Source organism: Rhinolophus sinicus, linkage group LG01, assembly GCF_036562045.2.
Source record: "Rhinolophus sinicus isolate RSC01 linkage group LG01, ASM3656204v1, whole genome shotgun sequence".
Lineage (NCBI taxonomy): Eukaryota > Metazoa > Chordata > Mammalia > Chiroptera > Rhinolophidae > Rhinolophus > Rhinolophus sinicus.
The window spans coordinates 119,267,326-119,288,229 of NC_133751.1; the positions used below are offsets into that span (position 1 = coordinate 119,267,326).

The 20,904-nt window shown below is 53.2% G+C and overlaps 1 protein-coding gene across 2 annotated transcripts in view; it reads left to right on the plus strand.

The window, feature by feature from the left end:
- The window catches only part of SCTR (secretin receptor), a 70,158-nt gene that overhangs the window by 19,314 nt on the left and 29,940 nt on the right, over positions 1-20,904 (plus strand). The window contains exons 3-4 of one of the 2 annotated variants that reach the window (XM_019715493.2): positions 14,244-14,351; positions 19,728-19,840. In XM_019715493.2, coding sequence (XP_019571052.2) covers positions 14,244-14,351; positions 19,728-19,840 — 221 coding nt within the window. The remainder of the gene's footprint in view (positions 1-14,243; positions 14,352-19,727; positions 19,841-20,904) is intronic. The other variant, XM_019715494.2, reaches the window with a different exon arrangement.

Here is a 20,904-nt window from a genome sequence, read left to right on the forward strand (position 1 = left end):
AACCACTGCTCTGCAGTCACACTCCCAGGAACTCGCCACTGCCTGAGCTGCTATGCCTGCTGTGCCACTGCTTCCTTCCTTCTCTCACCCGTCTGCTCCTCTCCCTGCCTGTGCCACTTCAGAGCTCAGGGGAAGACGACTGCTTGCCCAGTGGTGACAATGGCAACGGCATGTGTTGTGGGCTGAAAGGAGAAAACAGCCTCCATCTCTGTTACATGAATTTTACCTCCATTCTTAAAAAGAAAGAGGAAGAGGAAGGGAGGGGAGGGGCCCATCCTCTTAAATTAGATAGACTGTTTGATCTTGAACAAGTGCTTAATGTCTCTGGGCCTCAGTTGGAGTTGGGGTTGGTGTGAATTTAAAAGCATTCATTTACAAAATATTTAGCATTTATTGTCATGAGGTGAGAATGGTGAGAAGAAAAAATATAATGGTGAGAAAAAAAGGTACCTAGACTCCTCTCTTATCACTTAGGAATGTATTTTGCTGCTAACAGCACAAGCTTAGTACACTAGAGCCATCAAATAAGAGTTGGTGTTTTGCACATGATAAAGTCCAGAGCTGGTGCAAAGTTCCAGGATGTCATCAGATCCCATATTCCTTCTGTCTTTCTGCTTGATGTGTGACATTTGCCTCATGGTCGTAAGATAGTTGCTACACCTCCAGAGAAAAGAGAAGAGAGCACCTGTGTTTCTGGCAGGAAGAAGAAGAAAGTCACGAGAAGCTGAGGGTGAGATCTACTGGAAAGCCAAACTTTCCTAAAACTGTCCAGGTGACTTTTGCTTATATTTCATCAGCCAGAACTGGATTGCATGGCCACCCCTGGCTGCAACTGAGGCTGAAGGTTGAGATTTTTAGCTGTGCGTGTGGCCAACAGGTCATATCCTCTTAGTGAGAAAGGAGAATAAGCAATTTAGAGTCTCTGCCACAGCCATTATGAGTCTGTCAGGTGAGGGAGCCGTTAATCAAATAATCACCAATTAACACAAACTAGCAACGAGATAAGAAGAGTGTATGCGGCTGTGTGTAAGTATATAATGAGGGATCTTGCCCTGGTCTGCGGCTCAGGAAGGTTTTCCTGAGAAAGTGAGGTGTGGCTGCTACCTAAGGATGCACAATAGTTGTTAGGCAAAGAGGAGGAAGAGTGTGCAAGCAGAGAGACGAGGGAGCACACCTGTGGCAGGAGGGAGCACGGTGCATTTGAGGAAGGCCTCTACGCCTGGCACACAGCCTGGGGATGGGAGCGAGCGGCCGCAACATGAATGCGACAGGCTGCAGGGCCACAGCACTCAGGATGGCAGTGACCACGTGGAGGCTTTGCATCCTGGTCCTAAAAGCGATGGAAAGCCCTGGAGAGTCTTGAGGGTGAGTGATGTAATCATTGGCATTATGAAAAGATCACCTTTGCTGCAGCATGGAAGGTGCTTTGGAGAAGGACAGGAGTAAGTTCAGAGAGACCCCTTGTGAGGTTGGTGGCCGGCACAGAACATAATGGTCATTGGGACTAGGTAGGGTGTCTTCATTTGGGTTCCCTAGAAGCAGGCCCTGGGACAAGGATTCAAATGCAAGTAGCTTATTTGGCAGGTGATTCCAGGAAAGCCCAGTGGAGGTGTGGGGAACCAAGACACACAGGAAAGGAGGCCAGTAAACCTTGCATTATCTATCACTGTGGGCAATGGGAGCTTAGCCCCCTGGAGTACTTCAGGAGCCAGCATAGGACGCACACCTGGGAGTGACAGAGGAGCTGGTATATTTGTCCTCCCTCCCCCAGCTCCCCATCAGTCAGAGCCTGGGGCTGCACTTCAGCCTGCTGTGCTTGGGGGGCAGAGTGAGCTCCTACGGCTAGAGAAAGCCCCCAGACAAAGAGATTTGGGGGCCAACGTTGGAAAGTGAGGTTGGCATGTGCAGAAAAGGGAAAGACCAAGGAGATATGGACAGGGTCTGCTTCAGGGGGAGCAGGAGGTGGAGAAGAGTGGACACAGGTAAGGGCTATTTAGAGGTAACACTGACAGGGCATGGGGATGGATTGGCTCAGGGGTGAGGTAGAAGGCAGTGTGTCCAGGAGGACCCTCGAGTGTTCAACCTGAGCAACTACAGGAAGGGGTGAAGGGAGATCAGATATTTGGGGGGAGAAGACCATGAGTTGGGTTTTAGATTCGTAGAGTGGAGCCTTTAGAGGAGGTCAGGAATGGGGACGCTTCTGTACAGGTGGCAATTAGGCTGCAGCCGCATGTGGTGGGGGGAGGGACAGAAGGTGCCTAGGAGCAGGCCTGGGGATCCCAGGCACTCGTCGTCAGAGCAGCCAGAGGCAGGAGGAAAATCACGGTGTCATGGTGGCAGGGGCCTTGCAGTTTGGGTGTTGCAGTGTGCTTTAGCCTGTGCCCCCATCCGCTGCCTGAGGGACAGGGGCGGGATGGCTTTATCCCCACAGTCGAGCCTTTCCTTCCTCTCTACTGGCTATGAGAGCTGCCTGGAGGAGGCAGACTGTGGTCTTATGGTGCTCACAGGGGCCCATTGAGCAGAGCCTCCTGATTTCCTGGGCCCTCCTGCTACCCCAGAAACTGTCTGGAACAGCAGAGAGGGAAGCATCGACAAAGCCAGCCTTGGGTGCAGCAGAGCCGGCAGCTGCCTTCCCTCTGCATATCCCTACAGTGAATGCCTAAAATCCCAATGACAGCGCATGAGCCTTTCATGCAGCCCTGAGAGCGAAGTCCTAGAATGCCAGCCTCTGGGAGAGATGACGGTGAACTTCAGTTCACACTGAGAAAGAAGGGACAGTTATGTCAAAAATTAGCATCTGGCGCGTTTAAAATGTCCCATTGCTCTCCAGGGGTTGCAGGACGAGATCCAGCTCCTGACTTGGCCCTTGTCCATCCCTCCAGCCGCCCAAACATTTCCACTTGGCTCAACCAAACTGCTTACAGTTTCCTGACTGTTAGTTTCTCTCCTGCCTCTGAGCCTTTGCACTTGCTGGTCTCTCTGCTGCAACACCATTCTCTCTTCTTCACTCTACCAACCGCTCTCTCTTTTAGACAACCCCACAAATTATTCCTGAATGCCCGTAGCTCTGCTGGTTTAGCTGGCCCCCTGACTCCTGCAGGACCCTCTGTTTCTCTCCCTCCTGGCACCTCTGCACTGCACTGTAGAGATGTGTTTGCTGGGCTTTTTCTGCCTCAGCCTGAGGTAGGAACTGTGTCACTCTCATCTTTCCCAGTGTGTGGCACATGGCCTGTAAGACACTTGAGGTGTGTTTGTTGACTGACTTCCTGAGTGAATGAGTAAGTGCAAGTACTTGACTGGGAGGAGGGTGAGAGGAGAAAACAAAAGAGAGCTGGCCCCAAGGAGAGAGTGGGAGATGAGGCAGAGCCTCTGAGGGAGCGAGGCCCCCACAGAGGAGATGTAGATGGTTCCCAGCTTGCCCAACTTGTCACATACTGGCTGAGGTGGGCAGTGCAGCCCATGTCACCCATGGAGGGATGCTCTCCAGAGCCTGATCTGGGAGCAGAAAGGGGAGCCGCTTGTTCTCCTAGGTCCTCTCGTAAAGAGCATTGAATGGCTCTGCCTCTGCCTACTCTACTCAGACCCAAGTGACCCCATTGGCTGGGGCCTCCTGTTATGGGTGTCCCGATGTTCCTGCCGGGCTCCCCCAGCGAAAGGGTAGTTTCGCTGCTGCAACTGCAGGAGGAGGTGGCCAGCTGCGTGGCCACCGACAGGCTGGATTTGGTGAACTGAGCGCAGGGCTGAGTGCAAGGCCGTGGGACAAATGGAGCCAGCCGAAATCGCAGCACTGCTCCTTCCTCTCTGCAATCCTGGACGAGAGACTTCACTCTTCTCCTCAACGTGCCCATTTTAAAACAGGGAGAATAATCTTACGACCTCATGACGCTGGAGAGAGTGCGTGAAGGCAGGGAGCTTCTCTGATGGCCTCTGCCCCAGCTCCTTGGTGCAGATAGGCTGACCCCTGCCATGGATGGGTGGGGTCCACTTGGGCCCTCTGCACAAGGCCCTCTCCCGTGAGGCTCCTTTACTGTGAACCACTTGCCCAGTCACCCTACCGATTCCAACCCCATGTTTACAGTCCTCGGGGGAATTGTACTAGGGCCATGCCCAGGTGGACTAACCTGGGGCAGGGCTGGTCATTTGTTTTCCCCAAAGCTCCCGTGTGGTCCTCAGTATGCATCCAGGACTGAAAAAGCTCCTGAGGGACTCCCACTTGGTTCTGCCACAAACTCCCTGGGGAGATATGGGTCTGGCCCAGACCGCACCCCTCCTTCTGGACCTCACTCGCCTCCTGTGACAAAAGAGTTGTGCTGGACTTGCAATATTTGAGACTGTGTTTGGCAAGGCCAGGGCAATGGGTGAAAGGGTGGCCAGCCTGGCCCCACCTTGCCACACATGACCCGGGTCATTTGGATCTGTTTTGCGTGTTGGCCTTCTGCAATTTTCATTTAAGGAAAGGGGTCTGTTGCTTTGAAAACCTGGTTGCAAAGCCCCCAAAGCAGAGGATGTGCAAGGCCCCGACCTGCTGGGAAAGACTTCAGGCCTGCTCTGCCGAGAGGCTGATAAGCAGAACCAAAGATCCATCACAGAGGTTAGAACAGATGTGGTGGAGGAGGGGAAACATTCCCTGAAAGACTGGAGAGGAGAAATGACGAAGGGGCACAGCCACTGGGGATGGGTGTAGCCTCTGGTGTCCACATCAGAACCAGGTGGGTGGCAGGGCTGCGGCTGAGGCCACCTGGACGCGGGCATAGCCCTGTAACCTAAGCCCTGCGGGCCACCAGCTCCCCGAGGAGCAGGACTCCTGAAGTCCCCGGGAACCGAGGCCCATGGCCCATGGGATCTCCATCCCAACAGTGATCTGTCCTGACACCCGGGCAGGGAGGGGCTGGTAGGACTCTCCGATGGGGGCACGGGGTTAATGGTTAAGCTGCCCGGTCCTCCCTGGGAGGAGGTTAATGTTTGAACCCCAGACGAATCACAGGAAATGCCACTCACGGAGCTGTCACCGAGCCCGGCACACTTATCACAAATAAAAAATTAACTCTTCAGCTATTCCGGGTTACGTGGCCAAGGCCTTCCCAGCATTTTGTGAGAATGTTTCAGGGTCACCCTAATAGCTGCACGGCCTGCTCTACCAGGCTATTTATTGCTCTGTTTACAGAAGCTGATACCCCCTCCGAGTTGGCTGATGCAAGGGCTTTGGCTCTCCCCAGCGAAGAATGTTCCAGAAAGACGGTGTGGTAGCAGGAAAGGTGTGGGCTTGGCAGTCAGACAGACCTGAGCATGTGCTCTACTGTCACGTAGGGGCTGTGTGACCTTGAGCAAGACACTGATCCTCTCTGGGCCTTAGTGTCCTCGCCTTCAAAACGGGGACATGCCCTCCCCTTTTCCTTCTTCTCTCTGCCAGCTGGTTGCCCACTCCCAAAGAACGTGGGCAGGAAGGAATGGGCTGGCTACTTTTTTGGGGACGGATGGAGTGGACTTGTTTTAGTGAGGTAAAATGCACCTAATGTTAGAGTGAGCAGTTCAATGGCATTCAGTTAATAGTTAATAGTGTTAGAGTGAGTACTCACCATGCTGTGCAACCAGCACCTCTGTCTAGGTCCAACACATTTTTATCAACCCCGAAATAAAAGCCCCTGCCCATGCAGCAGTCTCTCCTCATGCTCCCCTCTCCCCTGCCCCTGGCCACCACTAATGTACTTCCTGTCTCCATGGCTGTGCTGACGCTGGACGTTTCACATAAATGGAATCACACAGTAGGTGACCTTTGCTGTCTGTCGTCTTCCACTGAGCGTAATGTTTTCGAGGTTCATCCACGGTGAAGCATGTGTCAGTATTTCATACATGCTGGCATGTATGTTTTCTCTAACAAACATTCCCAGGTCCTTTGCTGGGTCCCCCTTCCCTCCCCGTTCCTGATGGCCTTTGGGAGACAGATACCTCCCCCTGCCCTGGGACACCCCCCCCCCCCATCCTGCCCCCAACTCACCTCTCTCCATTCTTTCCTTGGCACAACTGATTGGCACAACTGATCTTGGCTCATTTTTCAGAAACAAGTAACTTATGTTTGTATGACATTTTAGACATTTTTTATTTTTACTTCTTAAAACAACCTGTGCAGGGGGGCAGCTGGTTAGCTCAGTTGGTTAGAGCACAGTGCTCTTAACACCAAGGTTGCTGGTTTGATCCCCACATGGGCCACTGTGAGCTGCACCCTTCACAGCTAGATTGAAACAACTACTTGGCTTGGAGCTAATACGTCCTGGAAAAACACACTTAAATAAATAAAAGTTTAAAAAACAAAACAAACAAGAAAAACAACCTGTGCAGTAAGTACCATTATCCCCATTTCACAGATGAAGAAATCGAGGCTCTGAGAGGCTTAGGATGATCCAGGCTAAAACAGGACTCTCAGTCCAAATCTTTTAACTCCAAATCTTGAAAATTTTCTAATTTGCAATCTAGGCTAAGCTATGAATGACTGATGGCCTCACCCTCCCAAGAATGGATTTGCATTAGAAATAAAACAGAGGAGACTGTTGAAGCCAACTGATCTTTAATTAGTGTGAGAGTTGGCAGGAAACTAAGAGCTTTAGGCCAGGTGAGGAAGAGTTCTTGGAATGGGTAGGGGGATTCTGCAGGGCGGGGTACAGTGTGTACAGTTCCTGGAAGTAGAAGGGCTCAGCATACAGTGCTCAGAAGCTCACCTCAAGCTGGCCTCCTGGAGGGAGAAGTGGAGGGCTGCTCTGAGGAAGCAGCCTCAGTCTCAGGTTTGAGGGTCCTTTATCTCATCCAGTGCAGCCTCCATGCAACATCTCAGGCATTTCTCTGCCTCCTAATTCCATAATGCTCTCTGCTTGAATACTTTCAGTGGTGGGGATCTCACTACTTCCAAGGCCAATCCCATGGAACGGCTTGTGCTTCTTGCTTTAAAGAGAAATGTACCAGGTGCTCTAGCTGTGCCTCCCGTACTGTGCCTTTGCCCCCCTGGAACTTCAGCTCCCCCAACCCCACCCCGACCACTTCTGTGTGTGGTCTGGCCATCACAAGGAGGGCAACACCTTTCCTGACCTAAACACTATGGATCAGGCCATTAGAAAAGCCAAGGAAACTTCACCAGGATGCCCCTTGGGTGGCCTAGGCATGGGGCTGCGGGTGGGCTGAGAAAGGCAAGGGGAGACATGAGGCTAAGAATCAGATTCCATGCAGCAGCTTCTCATGAACTGCCTTGGGGTCTTGGGGAGCAGAAAGGGTGAATGGACGTGAGCAAGGTCATGGAGGCTCCAGGGAGAGGGCAATGGCAGCTCCAGGCTGGAGGAAAGAGTTAACATCGATAAAAGCAGAAGCTGGAGGAAGACACGGGATTCAAGGCAGGAGGAGCTTGGATTCCCTGGTGATTTCCATTAGCAGACATGGTGAGCACCGGGGGCGTGGAAGGGCTGTGAGGGGGTGGAAGACCCCTGCCCAATCCAGCATGGCCCTGGGGGGCTTGGCTTGATGTTGGCCCCATGTCCCTGCAGCCTGACACATTGCTCCCGAAATAGTCCCAGGTTATCGTCAGGCCATCTGAGCTCATTTATAAATAAATCAAGGACTGCAGGATGGATGCTTCTCTCTGGGTGAACGCAGGGCAGACCTGCAGTGAGCAGAGGGGTGGCAGGCCTTTGGCCGGGCACCGGGCTGTGTGGAGGATTTAGAGATTGCTAAGGCACCATCCTGCCCTCCCAGATCGCCTTTCCCTTACTCCAGCCCCCTCCCCACTGCTAGACCTGCCTCTGGGGCCACCTCTCTATCCCAGGGTAGTGGCCAACAGAGGGAACTGATGTTACTGAGTGTCCGTTTTAGGCCTGGCCCAGGGTATGAAAGAACCCAGTCTTTGTCCACAAACTCCAGTGGACACAAATAGAACTTTCTCCATTTTCTATCATTTAAATTCTGACTGCATTCTCCTGGGATGGCAGAAACCTAAGCCTTGGTATTTTCTGGACCTTCCCTGCAACTTGCCCAGGGTTTCAGAAATTCACGTGGCACCATCGTGTCTGAGGGAGCCCAACTGGTCTTGACCTTTGCCCCACAGAGTGGTAGCTGACAGACCCTGTTTTAGGCCACTTGGCCCCTTCGGTGCTTCGCTGGAGGCATGGGCTCTGCCAGGCTGTCTGTGTCCTGCCCACGTAGATGTGATTGCATAGCAGTCTCTCCTCTGGCTATCCCACCATCCGGGCTGGCAGGCAGCAGGGCACTAGTGCCTCTTTCTGGAACCCTCTGTATCCTGCTCATCACTTCCCCTCCCTGTCTCCCCAGGCTGAAGGAAATCTTGCTCCTTTTCTGTTTTCTCCCAAGCATTTTGATTATACCAGAATTTCTCTTCATCCCTCCAGAGGCCTTTGGAATAGCCAGCCAGGAAGATTATAGGTTTTCCTTTCCTCCTTGGAGACTGTGAACCAATAATCTGAGGAAGAAGGACAGAGAAAGGGAAAAAAACCACCAGGAGGAAAAAAACAAACAAAGATTAAAAGATCAGAAAATATTTCACTGCATACACAAATCCTTCAACTCTCAGTAAAATCCTGTGGGTAACATTATGCCCATTTTATAGATGAGGAAACTGAGGCTCATAGAGGTAAGTGGCAGGCCAAAGGTAGATATAGTTCCAAAGCTTACCCTACATCCACCATATGACCTGCCTTAAGCCAGTTTCCCATGCTGTCCACGCAGGCCAGGGCACTCGGTAGGCCCCCCTGCTCTCCCAGATGACATTTGTGGTCCAGTGTTGTCTTTTCTTGTTTCCCCACTTAAACTTCCCCAGCCTTCCATCCCATCCCCTCCAGCCAGCAGTCAGTGGCATCAGGTGACCGTCAGAGATGGCAGAAGGGTGGGAGGCAGGCCCCTCACCTGTCCTGGGCCCTGCTCGCCCACGCAGCAGCTAATTTATGCTTATTTCAGCCCTGCCTGTCCAGAGGCTCAGTAGCAGTGGCCCTATTTACAAAGTGCCCCCATTCCTTGTCTCACTGGATGACCCTCACCCCCAATCAGGCTGCGAGCTTTGCAGCTCAGGACCTAAAACTTATCAGGCTCCCCCAGGGACCTGAGTCCTGAGCTTTGTCCCTTCCCTTCCAGAGCTCCTGGGGAGAGGCCAGGCCAGGCCAGGACATCCTGTCTCCCTCCCCCAGCTCAGAGCAGGGACTTGATGGGGAGTGAGGTCTGAGGTCCTCCCCTCACACCCTGGAGCAGAAGAGGTCCCTGAAAGCAGCCAGGAGGCCACACGGGCCACCCTGTTCCCCGGCCACAGGCCCTGCAGCCCAGCTGTGGGCACACGCCACCTGTACTGGGATTTCCTTAATAATTTTTCCTTGAAAACAATTGACTTCTTTTTCCTCATGCTGTACATTAGCTCTTAGACTTACTCATTGTACATAACTGCAACTTTGTCCTCTGTCCCCCGTGTCCCCATGTCCCCCTCCCAGCCCCTGGGAACCACCATTCTATTCTCTGCTTCCATGAGTATGTTTTGGGCTTCACAGATGAGTGAGGTCATGCGGTATTTGTCTTTCTGCGCCTGGCTGATCATTTAGCACAATGTTTTCCAGGTTCATTCATGTCGGCACAAATGGCGGGATTGCCTTCTTTTTTAAGGCTGAATAATATCTTATTGTCATTTTCTTTGTCCGTCCATCCTTCAGTGGACACTTAGGTTGTTCCCATATCTTGGCTGTTGTAAATAATGCTGCAATGAACACAGGGGTGCAGCTGTCTCTTTAAGATACTGATTTTGTTTTCTTTGGGTAAGTACCCAGAAGTAGACTTGTTGGATCATATGAAATCATACTTTTCATTTCTTGAGGAACCTCCACACTGTTTTCCATAGTGGCTGCACCAGCTTACATTCCCACCAACAGTGCACAAGGTCTCCCTTTCTTCCAATTGACTTTTTTTTTTTAAACTTAGCATCATCCTAAACGACAGTCGTTATAACATCACAAATGTGATATACTAGTTGTATAACTTTTTAATGCCTATAAAATTCTCTTTAAAATTGGGTCACTATTAAAATTAAAAGTGTTCCACCATGCATCAGCTAACAGTACACGCCGCCCGGATATGCTCCTTGCATGCTGGGCACCCTGGGTCTGTCCCAAGGCCCTCCACGCCCAGAAGGTGAAGCCGGGACTGGCAGAGAGTGTGGCCATGTCGTGGAGCAATGCCGTGTGGAGTTAGCATCCAAGTCTACTGCCACCAAGGGTCAGCCTGGCAAGTGGAATCCCAGCTCCACCAGCATCAGCTCTGTCACCCTGCAAGTGTCACTTCACCCCTTGGAGCATGGGTTCCCCATCCCTGCTGTGGGGTCAGACTCTGCCTGACCCCTACAGGCTCACATGTCTGATGCGTGTCCAGAACATGACAGGATGGCCCCTTCCCCAGTTTTTACTCTCTCCATGGTGATGAAGGGCATGGCAGTGAGCCAGTCGGCAGGGGAACCCCATTTATCATGAGGGGAGTCTGCTGTCCTCTCTCCCTCACCTCTCACCACCAGCCACTCCCACCCTACCTTCTGCCAGCACCAGGCCAGTGTCCCTGTGGGCCCAGCCTGACATGACTTAGGTCAGGAAACCTGCTGCATGCCCTGGCACCCTCCCCATCTGTCTGGCCACCCATGGGCCAGTCCCAGCCCTGAATCCATTTCTCCACAGTTGGTAAGGACCCCCACTGCTCCAAAACAAGAGACACGGCTGAGCTGGCAGAGAGGCTGCCACAGAGATCGCTGCAGGAGAGAGAACACAGGGCCTGCCTCATCCTCCAGGCTGCAGATGCTAGAATAGCCCTGAGTGGAGACACAGTGGATCATCTGTAAAAGGTCCTCCCAGGACCATGTCACCATCCCAAGGGCAGCCAGAGAGACCAGTCACCCAGGGGCTGTGAGCTCTAGGACACCCTGCTCAGGCCTGGTGAGCAGTGTCCACAGCTGGAATCTGGAGGACCAGCCCCCCGGCAGTGGTGGAGCCCTGCCTGGGCACTCTGGGGGAGTTCAAGATAGAGATAAGCTTGAGCCCCCACCCCCACCCCCGCTCTTTCAGGGCTCACTGTGAGACGTGGATGAAGGTTCAGAAATATCCAAGGGGCTTCTCATCCCACATTCCTCAAAGGACACAGACACCTGGTCCTTTTGTCCCACAGGTGCTTTGACAGTCCTTGTAGGAGCCACATCCAAACCCTGCCCTCTGTGTCCAATGTCTGTCTCCTCCATTCCTGAGCCCCTCCCTTGCCCAGCGTGGTAGCCTGTCCTGTGACACCTGGGGCTGCTTCATATCCAAAGCCCCCAGTCTGCCATCCTGATCTCAGACCTGACCTTGGGGCCCGCCCACTTCCTCTCTGCCCCTGCTCCACCTGGAGGCTGATCCTACTGCCCGGAGAACTGGTCACACCTGCCTTCACCTTCCCAGCCCTCAGTCCCCTCCCTGCCCCCTCCCTGCTGTCCCAGGCCCACACCCGGCTTCCCCTCCACCTCCTGCCTCTCCCCTGCATCCCTAGCTTGGCTCCAGCAAGGAGGGCCCTAGGAAGCTGGGGTTGGTGCCATCTGGAGACAGGGCAGGTGGGAGGAGCCCATGAGGTGGCACAAAGCAGCGTGGCTATATAGTCAGTCACTTCCTGGCCTCCATTTCCTGGCTGTGTGACTCCGGGAACCCACTGGCTGCACTGCTGTGGATTGAATGAGCTGTGTGTAAAGCACGAGTGACCCTGCAAGACACCGCCAGAGCTGGCAAGCAGGGGCCTGGCTGGCCAGACCTTAACATGGCATTTAGAAGTCAGGTGTGCATCAAGGCAAAAGCCCATGTACAAGGGACGTGTGACAGGGAATGGCACGGGAGCCAGAGGCTCTTTCATTTGTCTAGTGCCTACACCAGGCCCAGCCTATTGCAGGCGCAAGCCCCTGGCCGTGGGGAATCACAGGGAATCACACAGGTTCCTGCTCTCATGGGCTCTGTGCCCAGTGCAGGAAGCCATCTCCACCCAGGCAGCGGGTGGAGCTGCCCGCCTACAGTGACCTCCTTGCCACCTGGAGCTACTGCCTGTCTCACTATCTCAGATTTGCTTCTGGGAGCCAAGGGTGGGTCTGAGCCCCAAATGGGAGCCCTCGCTGCAGGGAGGAGGAAGGTACAGCGTGGAGATTCTCAAAGCAACGCCTAATGACCACAGACTCCAGGGAGTTCTTAAAACGCAGAGTCCTGAGTCTTGGACAGACTGGATTAGAGCTCTTGGGGTGGGGCCCGGAGATCTGCATGGTTAGCTTGCTCCCACGTGATTCTGATGTATGCTGGAGGGTCAGAACCTCTAAAGGGGGACAGGTCCCCAGGGAACTTCACTTCGAGGAGACACAGGTATCAGAAGGATAGTAAGGCTTTGAGCCTGGTTGTATTCACACCAGAACAGACTCTTGCTCTTTCCAAAACTGGGAATTTGCCCACTGGGTAATCCAACAGCCCCTTCTGACCACACCCATCGCCTAGTCCCTGGTGCTAAAAATCGCCCTGCAATTCAGAGGACCCAGCCTGGCCCAGCCTCCTGATGCCAGGATGAAACAGGAAAGGGCCTGGGGAGGATGGTCAGGTGGGAACTGCCTTTCACCTGCAGCCACTGTGTGGGGCTTGGTCTCTTCCTCTTGACAATTTTAGGAGAAAAGCATTTGTTTCCCCCGGAAGAGAAGAAGAAATGGGCTAGGGCAGCTGCTGGGTGATGAGGCGGATGGGAACCCAGGTCTGTGGGACTCTAGAGTCTTGGTGTTTTCGGAAGGTCATGGGCTCTGTGGTGGTGATGGTGGTGGTGGGTGTCTGTGCTCTGTTCCCCAAACTGGATGAGGGGTGACTGCTCACCTCCTGAGTGTCATCTCAGCTCTACTTCTGCCCCTCTCCAAACCTGCCCACAGTGATGTCCTCCCAGGTCGCATGGGTCTCCAGAAGCCTGGGTTTCCCTGGGTTTCTTCACCTGGGATCAACTTTGGGAGAATTGGTGGCTGGTTATGTTAAATGATAATTTTTTAAAGGGAATGTAATCACGCTTGTGAACAGGAATCATTTGCACTGCTAACAGTTGCCTGCAGCTTACAGAGTTACGTAGTAGCTCAAAGACAATGAACGTCCCCAAAGACAAAGGTCCGCAGACCCTAGAATCCAATTACCCAGAAGGCTGGGCTTAGCACCTCGTTTTGCGCTGAAGACACCAGTCATCTTTTTGATTCATTTCAAAGTCTTTCAGTTACCAGAAGTGAGCCACAAGTATGGGTCTGAGCTTTCTAGCAGCCAAGTCAAAGAGGAATCAGCCTCAAGATTCAGTGTCTCTAAGGAAAGACACGTCGTAGTTGTTCATCATAGATTCAGTTTCTCATTGCATTGAGACCAGGTTTTTCTTCCAGGAGGGGCCTCGTAAAGGGAACCCAGTGAGCAAGCAGTGTCTTCCACAATATTCCTACTAAAGATGCAGTGTCCAGTCTGGTGTGGCTGCTTCCAAAGGCCAGGACAGTGGCTCACAAAGGGTGGTTCCAGGCCAGCAGAGTCAGCCTCACCTGGGAACTTGTTAGGAATGCAAATTCCCAGGCTCCACTGGGACTATAGGGGTGGGGTCCAGCTCTCTGTGTTTCAACAAGCCTTCGGGATGATTCTGATGCAGAATGAAGTTTGAGAATCATGATACAAGGGCTGTGAACCTTGCCATTGCGTTAGAATTACCTAGAAGGCTTTAGCACAGGATCATGCCTGGGCCCCACCCAAGACCAATTAAATCAGGATCCCCGGGTGTAGGGCTCAGTTAGATATGTTTTTAAAGCTCTCCAGGTGGTTATACTGTCCAGCCAGGATGGAGGCCCACTGTCGTCATCATTCCATGCGAGCTGAGGGCAAGAGGCGTTCCATCCTCTGCTCTAGAAAAATCCAGACCTGTGCTTGTGAAGCTTATGAGATACTGTGTCTCCCTCCCTCCCTCCCTCCCTCCCTCCCTCCCTCCCTCCCTCCCTCCCTCCCTCCCTCCCTTCCTCCCTCCCTCGTTCCTTCAATACTGAGCACTTATGTATAGATGGCAGTCTAAGGCTCCAAGACCAAAGGGCACTTTAAACACCATTGGTTCCTGACCTCAGAGTCAGTACCTAATGGGAACTCCTGGCAGACAAGCGTGTTAGGGACGGTGACCGGTGGGGGGCGGCCCTTGGCCCACGCTCCATCCCAGTCTGATACTGGTGCTGTCCTTGGCAGGCTGCGCGGGGCTGTGGGACAACATGAGCTGCTGGCCCTCTTCTGCTCTGGGACAGACTGTGGAAGTGGAGTGCCCGCGATTCTTCTGGATGCTCACAGGCAGAAACGGTAACCACCCAGCTCAAGGGCTCTGGCTGACAGGCTGTGGGGTGGCCTCTGGATGGAGCCTCGGCCTGGAGCCATTAGTCCAAGGAAACTTCCCTGAGGACAAGTAGTGAGGGGAATGGGGGGAGGGGGTCCTCGTTAGGATTGAAACCTTGCTTGGGGGGTGTGGAGTGCGCTCAGTTTTTAGGGCCCCAAGGAAGGGACAGGAGGCAATGTACTGGGGAAGTGACAAAGGAGACTGGGCGTGCTGCTCTCTGCCCCACACCCCCACTTAGGGGTTCTCGTCCTTCCTTCCATTTTTCTGCCCCCTTTGCAACCAGAGCCCTTGCTCCAGCCCCTATGTCTGGGTCCCACCCTGGCACAACCTGGCCTCCAGAACACTTACTTCACCTGTGCCCATTCTGCCAGGCCCTGCGGATAAACTGTGCCCTCCGTGGAAGTCCCTGGTCTCCTGGGGGATCTCTTGTCTGAGAAAAGCTACAGTTTACAAGAACTTTCTTAAGTGCAGGCAGGGAAGTGAGGAGGCCGTCTCAGACAGGGATGGTCAGGGACTAACATTGGCTAAAGCTCCATTACGTGCCAGGCATTTAGTCATCAAAAAGCCCCTGCAAATCACAGACGTTTTCTACCGCACTTGACCTAGTAAATAGCAATAATAACAGGGATTAAGAGGGGTTTAGCAGTTTGCCTAAAGTTCACAGCTACGAGATGGAGAAAACAGGACTCAAACCCAGACCTCTCTAACTTCAAAACTGGTGCTCTGTCTCCTAGGCCATGGTCAAGGTTGGCCTACAGCCCCACAATGGGAGTGACCCTGGGTGGAGGCAAGGTGCTGTCATGGCCTTTGGCCCCTGCCCTTAGTGGGGTCATTTAAAATCTAAAGCCTGGCCAGGCTCTGCTATCCCTCTCCCCTCATTCATGTCGGGCAGGAAAACTGCCTGATGACACCCTTAACAAGAATGAACCACAAGAGGTGACTTAACATTAAAACCCAAAGTCAGGAAACTATGACCAGCACAGCACCGAGACTGTGCGGGAGGGGAGAGGAGGATAAATTCTTCACACCATGATTCTCTAGTACACATGGGCATGCGTACGTGTGCGTGGAAGCACACACACACATACACACACACAGATTTGGGGAGCACACTCCTGTAGCTCACTGTCCCTCTCAGCCTCACTCGACGCCCCTCGATACAGGAGTTGGAGGGGGCCAGGGAGTCTGGTTTGAATCCCACCTCTCCATTTACTGCTTGGGCAATGCTAGCTGCTGAAACAGACAAATCCCCCAAATCTCGAAGCCTTCATCCAGGGCCTGCCTGCCGAGGGTCCAAAGCAGGCATTCCTGACGAGCAGGAGGCTCCTCTCTCCCTGGTGATTGTGACATTCCGGCACCTCCTTGCTTGTGGTGGCAGCACACAGCTTGCAGGCTGACTGGCAAAGGAAAGGACCCAGAGGATCAGCCAGGGAAGGACCAGGCCTGAAGATGATGCCACTTCTGCCCTCATTTCCTCTGCCAGAACTCAAGTCATATGGTGACAGCTACCTGGAACGGACATAGGAAAATAGGGTTCAGTTGGGTGTTAGTCTCTGCCTCTGGGCCCAAGTTATTCAAATTGTCTCTGAGCTTCAATTTTCTCACCTGTAAAATGGGGAGAATAAATAACACCACTCCTGTAAGGCTGTGCTTGGAAATACATTTTAAATATCTTCGTCTCTTCTGTCCCTTCTTGTCCTTCCTCGTTCTGCCCCCCAAACCCCCCTCATGCACACATATGCCAGCAAACTAACCAACAGACTTTATCTCCTGGCATGACCCCTCCGTCTCTGTCTCTGGGATCCACTGAGCTCCGAACAAAGGAAATTAATCCAGACACTGTTGACCTTAAGTAACCTCCTGGTCAGGTGCAGGCCCAGGGCCAGTCCCCGGCTGACTCTCCATGCGGTGCTCTTCCTCGGCTAGCCCAGATCTCCTGTTGGAGGGACTGGAAGCCTGCCCCTCTTCCCAGTCCTCCCTTCCCAGTTTTCCCAGAGCCACAGTGACTCTGCCTGCACTGCCACCATCCCGCCTGCCAGTCTGCAGAGCTGTGCTCATGGCCACATCCTTCCCCAATCAATTGCTTCAACCTCTGCCTGCCTCACTAAGTAGAAGCCCGCTGTCTCCTTTTTGAGACTCCCCAACTCTTTATTGCTCAAGACCCAGCGGGGGTCACCCAGGGGTGCAGTGCCAGGGCTGCCGGCTGTCTGGAAGGAAACTGGGGTCCTACTCCTACCTCTGCTGCAGCTTCTTCTTGCTGCCACATGGTGTCGCTGCGGGGCCGCAGGACACTCCCCGGTGTCCACTGAGCGCTATTGCACAGGCCACCAGGGGAAGGGGTGGGGATCATGACGCCCTGGGGAGCACTCCGCTCATACCTAACCCCCGGCCCAGGGCACGGCAGGCCCAGGGGCATAGGTCAGGACCAGTCCAGCTCCCACCAAGAGCCATCCTCCCACCAGTACCTTCTTCCCCATAGATCCACCTGAGGTCTGATTCGATCCCAGCCCTTTTGTCTTCTCTCAGGAGCAAAGGCTTCCCTCGGTAGTGTCTCCCAGGATTCCAGGGCTCCCCACCCCAACAGAGGGAGGGCAACCTGGCGTTCTGGTGCCTTCCTTTAGAAAGAAGGATATGCTAATAAATTACTTCTGTCTCAGGGCGTCCACTACATGGGCCCGGACAGGATGTGTGTCCGCGTGACTGGAGAAACTGCAGGCTCGATTCTACCCAGATATTTCTCTGTTTGTGTGTGTCAGGCCCTAGAATGTTCCTTCTAGGGTACATTCCTTTGATTCTTAAAAGGGCATTGGTCTTCCAGAGTTCCTTATTGAAAAAACATACTTCCCAAAGAGCCTCAGGCTTTGGCCCTCTTTCCCTTTTATCTTAGTGGGGATTGGACTCTTAAAGCAGGAGAGGTTCCTAACCTCATTAGAGTCCTAGAGCCTTTTGAGAGTCAGATGAAAGCTTTGGACTGGTTCTTCCCCCAACTGCATTATGTATGTGCACAAAATTACTGACTGTACTTTCAAGGGTCTTTGAGTGTATATTGGCCAGAACCTTGTAAGGACCCCTTTTCTATTAGGCATTAAATCCAGGGAAGTGGGAGAGAGCCCGACGCTTGTCTCCTCTGCAGTTCTGCTGAGTGCCTGGTCAGTGAAGGGTACTGCTTTGTTAGCTGCTCTGGGCCATGGCCTGGGTCCCATGCAGCCTCTGTCATGGGAATCCTGCTGGGTCAGTGAGGAGACGGCCTCAAACAGGCAGCCCGGCCTGTGGGCACGCTGACAACCCGTTCTGGGCTCCAAGGTTTGTATTCTCTGAACTCACCATCCCATCCAACCAGCCTAAATTTGACCACCATGCTTTCCTGTTTGACAGCCTCGTACCCTTGACCCGATCGCAGAAATCTTCTACCCGTCTCCTGCATTCCAAGACTCCGAGTCCTATTGCTTCTCGTCAATTTTAGAAAGAAGCAGGGGAGAGTCACACTGTGGTGCCCATTCTGTGCATGGCGCCCGCCAGGGCAATTTCCACGGGCCATCACGTTTCCTGCTCAGTCCTGCAGTGTGGGTGACTATTCCCATTTGGCACAGAAAAGTGGTTCACCTCAGGTCACACGGCGACCAAGAGGGAGTGCTGGGTTTTGAACTCAGATCTGGCTGGTTCTAAACCTGTGCTTTTGGCTTCGTGAGACTTCATAGGCCTGGCATTCCTAGAGCCCAAAAGCCACAGTCTCCTGTTGCTAGAAGTTGTTCCTGGGTCAGCAGGAAGAGGGTCAGGCAGGAGGGTGGTACAGTGATGGGACATGTGCTATCTAGGCACTGTTGCCCAATTCTGAGCCTTGGTTTTCTCATCTGTAAAATAGGCCAGCAGCACCTCCCTCGCTGGGACGCTGTGAGGATTAGATCAGAATCTGTATGTTAGCATGGTGGCTGATTCTAGAAATGCCAGCCATATTTCCCCATCTCAGTGGAACCCATTTGACCCTAAACCCTGTGAGTAGTGACACAGACTTCGGAGCCTGTTAAGAGGAACATGCTAGCCCAGCTGGGGTAGTTAAGGGGCCCCTGGACAGAATACAGATTACAGCAAAAGCAGTGGCAGGGCTCCTATCTACAGGGCTGTAAGCAGCTCCCTGCACCGCTGCAACACCCGTAGTAGCTGGACCTGGGGACCGGGAATCGGCCCTCTGGCAGTCCTGAGGATGCAGCTGGGCCAGTCATTCCAAGGAGCAAAACCCCTCTTAGTGACTTTCCAAAATTTCCTTCTCGACTGGCAGCTCCCCTTCTCCAGTCTCTGAGTTCCTGCCCTGAAAGCTCCTTGTGGGCAAACTCTCCTCTCTTCTTTATAAAAGAGCTTAGAGTGGGCTCTTCATCCCCACTCATTTGCTTTTCTAGACAGCAGGCAAATGTTTGATGAGCAAGGACTGTGGGCAGGCCTTGGGGAGCCCTTGGAAACTCATCATCTGCTCGGGGAGGAGGGAAGCCATTGCCACCACTACGTGGCGATACAGCCCTGTGCTGGAGGTGTGGGGCAGTGAGCTGAAAAAGCTGGAAGTGGCATATCAGCCACTGGGGGTGGAGGGTGGGGAGGGGTAGCACCCACTGGAGCACCGAGGGACCTTGGAGCTGAGTTTGGGACCTGGAGAGGGAAGGGCGAGGGGTGAGATGGGCGTGGACAGACACAGGGTGAGGTTGCCATGGCACAGGGTCTAAGAGAGCCCTGGAGTGGGGCTGGGCCCCGAGGACAGCAAGCTGGACTGGGGAGCAGTGACACTGGAAGTTCTGCAGTGGCCTGGCTGAGAAGAGTTGTTGGGACTATTGGGTACTGCGACATGAGTCGATCAGCCTCCCTCATCTATGGTGCCCTAGTGCTTGGCACAATGGGATGTGGGGGTGTGGGTGGGCAGTGGGAGGAAGGCAATCGCTGATTGGAGACTGGGAAGGGGTGTTTGTTCAGGGCCAGCTTGGTTTGTAGGCCACGGTGTCAAGGATCGCAAGTTCTCTCTCTCTCTCTCTTTCACACACACACACACACACACACACACGCTAGTGCACACACACACACACACACACACACACCCCTCCCAGGTCTTTGCCCCCTTCTAGGTCCATCCACCTACATACTTTTCCCACCACTTTTCCCAACTGACTGATTTGCATATTCTTTGAAGATCAGCTGAACCAAGTGGGAGCTGACTGTGTAGTCCAGAGAAAGGTAGCTGGGGACAGAGTGACAGAAGGAAGCTCCAGGCTGCCCCTAATGTATGGCCAAGGGCACCCAGGAGACCCAGCCATCTGTCCTTCGTCCCCACCACTCACCCACAGGATGCTTGGCACCCACAGGTTCCATGTTTCGAAACTGCACACAGGGCGGCTGGTCAGAAACGTTCCCCAGGCCTGACCTGGCCTGTGGGGTTAATGTGAATGAGTCGACCAACGAGGCCAACGAGAAGCGGGTAAGCTGTCACCCCCTCCCTCCTCAAACGGGGCCCTGGCAGAGCAGAGAGCGGAGTCAGCCCAGGGCCAAGGGCAGGTGACCTGGGGCTGCCCCTCCCACTCGCCCCTCCCCTGCTCATCGACGGGGTTCAGTGGGCCTGCATCACTGCCCTGGTCCAGCAGCCCTGAGATGTGGTCATGAAAACCATGGCACAATGATAACTGCCATTTGCCACCATGAGACTGCGGGTCATTTAGTCATGAAACCAAAAGAGAAGCAACGTGGTGGCTAAATGCTCGGAACCAGACTGGTGAGTCTCAACCTTGACCTGTGACCTTGGTGAGGTGGGGGAGGACTTCACTTCTCTATGCCTCAGTTTCTTCATCAGGGAAATGGGGTTAACAATAGTTCTGACCTCACAGACTTGTCAAGAGAACTAAGTGACTCAATCCATGGAAGCATTGAGAAGGGTTCCTGGCCATAGTAAGAGCTCAATAAATGTTTGTTCTCAAAGGAGTCTTGGGCTCTGACAGGAAGGAGAGAGCCCAGCCACAGGGCAGTCCTGGTTTGAAGGAAGGACACCGGGAGCCATGGGCTGAACTTCCTTGGGTGCCTCCGGAGGTCCTCTGTGAGGTCGCCACCAGTTTCAGAGAACCCATCCCTCCTCACTCTTCCTGACTGCTTTGTACACATCCTTCCATACTCCAGCCCTTCAGTACAAGAAAGCTCTTTCTTCCTGTCATCCCAGGAAGGGCACCTTTAACACATACACACACTGTGTTGGCCTCCATTTATTACCTTACTATATTACATTAAATCATCAGCATGTGCCTTGTGCATCCATCTCTCTCACTAAAATACGATCTCCTCAAAGGTATTAATTAACTCAACAAACCTTTATTGAGCATCTACTATGGGCAAGGTATGGTTCTAAGTACGGAGATACAGCAGTGATGAACTGAAAAGAGTCTTATTCATTTCCAGGCCCCCAGTGCCTAGCACAATGCCTGGCACCTCTAAAGTGCCCAATAAATATTTGTGTTGTACTGAGCGTCTGCCATGTGCCAGCTGCTTAATGCGCAG